Source organism: Penaeus japonicus, unplaced genomic scaffold (genome assembly GCF_977035675.1).
Source record: "Penaeus japonicus unplaced genomic scaffold, GWHDUDI00000001_assembly GWHDUDI00000021, whole genome shotgun sequence".
Classification (NCBI taxonomy): Eukaryota; Metazoa; Arthropoda; class Malacostraca; order Decapoda; family Penaeidae; genus Penaeus; species Penaeus japonicus.
Genome location: NW_028234423.1, coordinates 31,737,584 through 31,742,583, shown reverse-complemented (window position 1 = coordinate 31,742,583; position 5,000 = coordinate 31,737,584). Strand labels below are relative to the sequence as shown.

Below are 5,000 nucleotides of genomic sequence, written 5' to 3'. Positions count from 1 at the left end.
ATGATCGACTCTCGTTTTCTTTATCGCTACGTTTTATCTTCTGTGTTTTCTTTTTCTTCTTTCCAGTTGCAATAATTTTCATTTATATTCTCTTAATTTCTACATTATTATTCTTTTTTCATTCCGTTGTCCTAATTTCTACCACTCGAAATGTCCTCTTTAATATTCACTCTTTATTCTTTTACATTTCTACCAATCGAAATACATAAACAAGTCCATTTGTCACATCTTTTCGCTCGGTCCCATCCGCTCAAAAAACAAAACAAAACAAAAAAACAAAAAACATCCACATGACTTTGGCAATCCATTTGAACTCGTATTTGTCTTCCCCTTTTTTTTTTTCTTTTTTTTTTTTGGAATATCCACGCTGGAGGATCGCTCGAGATGTTCATGACGGACGACCAGAAGAAATACTATAACGCCATGAAGAAGATGGGTTCGAAAAAGCCCTTGAAAGCTATTCCAAGACCGCAGGTATTTGGGTGTTTAGAGTAAGGTTGTCTCCTCCTCCTCCTCCCCCCCCCCTGCTTTCCCGCCCTCCAGTCCTCTTACCCCCTTTTTTCCCTCTTACTCTCCCCCGCCCTATTACCCTCTTTTTCTTCCCTCTTACTCTCCCCCGCCCTCCCGCCCTCTTACCCCCTTTTTCCCCTCTTACTCCCCCCTCTATATTTTTATATATATTTTTTTTTTTTTACTCTAGTCTACAGCCTCTTCCTCCCCGTCTCCCTTATTCTTCCTTCCGACCCCCTGGGCCCCGTGTCATTAGCTCTCGGTGGCATATCTTTAATCGATTTTATATTTCATAATGATTATATATACATATATATATATATATATACATATATATATGTATATATATATATATATATATATATATATATATATATATGTATGTATGTATGTATGTATGTGTACACAGTATATTATTCAATTCCGTTGGAAAAACTAGTTTGGTTTGAGTGGCTTTTCTTTAGATGTTCATCATTATTGTATATTGTCTTGTCGATTAAAGAAATGGCCACCCAGTAACATGCATTAGTGTAATGTGTATATATAAGCCTATTATCTTTTTGATTCCATCTGCCCCCCCCCCCCTCGATCGTAGTGCAAAGTTCGTTGTATTTCAACAAATATTTGTTAAAAAATAAAAAATAAAAAAATAAAATAAATATATATATATATATATATATATATATATATATATATATATATACATATATGTATATAATATGTCAAATATCATTTACACCGTTTATAGAAACATTTTTCTTTATCATATATTTATTTATATTATTTATTTCTATTTCACTTTAGTAATCCAATTTGGGAATGGAATAATCGTACATAGATCGTGTTTCACCATGATTTATGATTACTTTTTTTCACATTTTGTTTTTTTTCACTTCTTTGTAGAGTAAATAACATGTCGGTGTCTGTTGCATAACCCATAACCCATCACATACTCCCTCTTTTCATCTATGTGTCATTTATGTGTCATCACTTCATCGTCATCTTACTAATAACCGAATCTAACAATGTCCACAGGCACCTTGATTGCCGCTCTGCCTTCTTGAAATCAACTCAAGATCAACATAGATTTGGAAAGAGAAAAAAATAATAATCCTAGATAGTTGAATATTTTTTCTCCCCCAAATATAGGCATATCCTTATACTCATATTCATATTCCTAATCCTTTAGTCCCTCATACACGGATATTGTACATGAATAAAACCCCTTATCCACAGCTAAACCTTAAAGCTTATAAAACGATAAAAGTTTTGGTTACTTATAGTGGTGCTTCATCCCCCCTTCCTCCCTCCCCCCTTCTCTTCCCTTCGCTTAACTTCCTTCGTGAAAAAATCTAAGGTCACACGATGCCATCTTTCGGCGTTCCTCCAACCCCAAGCCCTCCCTCCTCTTAAGCCCTGCTAGAAGATTTAGTTCGTCTGAAGAGAAAAGTCTAAAGCCCTTTCGCATAAATACAACATTTAATATCATTACTTGCTTCCTATATACCAGACTAGTATGTCACTGGTATACTGGTGTATTGAGGAAAAAGATTGGCTTTTCATTCAGCCAGTAGTCGGTATAGTCTCAGGGTCAAAATTCCAGTAACCTTTCCATCGCTTTTGTTAGTTTAGAATATTATTAAAGCGTTCCTAGTGTGGCCCCTCGTTGGCGATTTAGAATCCCCGTTTCACTAACTGATTTCCTTTACAGCTATCGTTTCATAGAGACTTCCTGCTATAATCACCCTTATTGCAAGTTGAAGATCACTTCTATCTAGTTTCCAAAGCAATATACAGCCCATATTATTTGCCTTTTTTTGTTATCTTTAATGATATTTGCTTTGTTCTTCTTGTCGTTTACGCGCATTTTTTTTTTTATTATTATTATTATTATTCTCACGTAATTAAAATCACCTTGAAAGTTTTCATCTAAGTGTCAATATATTCCTTTTTTCCAACACCATCTTTCAGTTTCGCTTCATCACTTTTGTTGAACACCAAGAGCATTCATCACCACAGTTTTTTTTTCTGTCATCACTAACGCCACGTCACCCTCCAAGATCGCTATGTTTTCATCACTAACGCTTAGTTACATTATTACCAGCAACCACTAGCTAAACAGAATTACCATCATCAAAATATCCTTCGTATCCTTACTTCCTTACTTCCACACAAACACACGTTCTCCTACACACTCACCCACCCTTCCCCATCATATCAACCGCCCAGAATCAATCACTATCCTCCTTCCATCCCCTCTATCACCACCACCCTTCCCCCACCACCACCATTCCCCCCCCCACCACCCTTCCCCCACCACCACCCTTCCTCCACCACCACCCTTCCCCCACCACCAACATCCCCCCCACAACCACCATCCCCCCCCCATCACCCTTCCCCCACCACCACCCTTCCCCCACCACCACCCTTCCCCCACCACCACCCTTCCCCCACCACCACCCTTCCTCCAACACCATCCTTCCCCCACCACCATCATTCCCCCACCACCACCCTTCCCCCACCACCACCACCATTCGCCCCCCCCCCCACCACCACCACAGCTCCCTGAACTCTGTCCCGAAAAAAGGACAGTCTGCAGCCCCCCACCCTCACCCCCACCCCCACCCCCCGACGTGGGGTGGAACACAGTTCGGTTCCTCTGGAAAGAAATAAGAACCTTGACTCACACCTCCTTGACTCAGACTCAGCTCCTCGCCTTCTTGCTTTACCCTGCCTGCCTGATGCTTGAAGGCGAAAGAAGGAAGAGATAAAACGAAATACAAAGAAAACGGACGCGACGCGGCACTTGCGAATTCTCTCCCACTTCTTTTCATACTGTATGGGATAAACGTAATATTGATGTGCTTTTTTTTTTTCTTTCTTTCTTTCTTTTTAAATAGCAAATGTATGTAAATGATCTTTAAGTCAAGTGCAGAGGAATTTTCACCCGTTTAGTGAAAATATTTTATTGGTGTCAATTCAATTTGACTTTTTAAATTGAAAAGGATTGTTATATATCTTATGAGGAAATGTAGAGACGTTCAAAATAGCAGACCTTGTCAGATTTAATCCCTTCACCCCAAAGAGATAAATGTCCATACATATATACATACAACCAAAGACTTTCATAGACATTCAACCCCTACACTTTCGATAGCCAGATGAAAAAGAAAGAAAAAAAAACTTTTTTCCCGCGCTTTGTCTCCCCCCCTATCATCCCCTCTCTCCTAACCCCCCCACCCCCACCTCTGACCCCTACCCTTTACGTACATAAACTACTATTTCAAATAAAGTTGAGACAAGGTGAAGCAAGTATAAGGCGAGGATGTTCTTTGATGTCGGAGATCTGGAGGTGGGTGTCAAGGTGGCGAGGTGCCGAGGCCGGTCTTAGCTTTCGTGAGATGCAAACGAGGGCTCTTACCCTTAACGGCCGCCTCCCTTATGTGGCTCTTACCCTTAACGGTCGCCTCCCTTATGTTGAAGTCTCTCTGTTGCCCTCGAATCGAAATATGAACGGCTTTTTTTTTCTTCATACGTTCGTGTATAGTACTCCCCTTTCATTTTTCTTTCAGTTTATCCCTTGTCTCTCCGGTCATTCTCTCTTTCATCTGTTCCTCCTATCCACACCCTCTTTGAAAGATTCTCTCTCTCTCTCTCTCTCTCTCTCTCTCTCTCTCTCTCTCTCTCTCTCTGTTCCAAATATCTGCCTCCCATTCTGAGATTTATTATCTTTGTTTTTCTATTTATCTATTGTGACTACTGTCCGACCAAATTGATTTTAATAATGATGTCTATTTGTTGGCAGTTAGTATGAAAACAGATTCTTTTCAACAAGGAAAGCCTCCCCAGGTTTATTTGTCAAAAGTAGCGCCAAAGAAATGCTACATTGTTTATTTCTTAAAGATATCAAGAGAGGTTTCGCAGGATGAGTTTATTCAAAGGATTTGCATTTTTTTTCCTTCTTCTTATGGAATTTTAGAAAAGAAGGAGATACATCAATTAACAAAAGGTCAATATCAGACTCGGAAACCTCGTTTTGTTCTCCTTTTGGTTCTCTCTCTCTCTCTCTCTCTCTCTCTCTCTCTCTCTCTCTCTCTCTCTCTCTCTCTCCCTCTATTCCTCTCGCCCTCTCTCCCTCCCGTACCCTCCATGTCTGTGAACCCCACGAGTCACGCCCCCCATTTTCTTTGTCTCTCTCGCTTAGTTCCGCCCACAAGCCGTGGTGTTCGAGATTGTGACCAGCAAGAAGTTTGACATGATCATCATGATCTTCATCGGCCTGAACATGCTCACGATGACTCTGGATCACTACAATATGACTGAAGAGTGGAAGATGGTGCTCGACTACCTGAATCTTGTCTTCATTTGCATCTTCACGTCCGAATGCGTCCTGAAGGTGTTTGCTCTCCGTTGGCACTACTTCAAGGAACCGTGGAATCTATTCGACTTCGTGGTGGTCATCATGTCCATCCTTGGTAAGATCAACAGAT

At 40.4% G+C, this 5,000-nt stretch overlaps 1 protein-coding gene across 1 annotated transcript in view; it reads left to right on the top strand.

Annotated features, from left to right (window-relative positions):
- Nucleotides 1-5,000, top strand: part of para (sodium voltage-gated channel paralytic) — a 145,365-nt gene that overhangs the window by 132,677 nt on the left and 7,688 nt on the right. The window contains exons 30-31 of the mRNA XM_086548991.1: nt 367-474; nt 4,715-4,985. Coding sequence (XP_086405117.1) covers nt 367-474; nt 4,715-4,985 — 379 coding nt within the window. The remainder of the gene's footprint in view (nt 1-366; nt 475-4,714; nt 4,986-5,000) is intronic.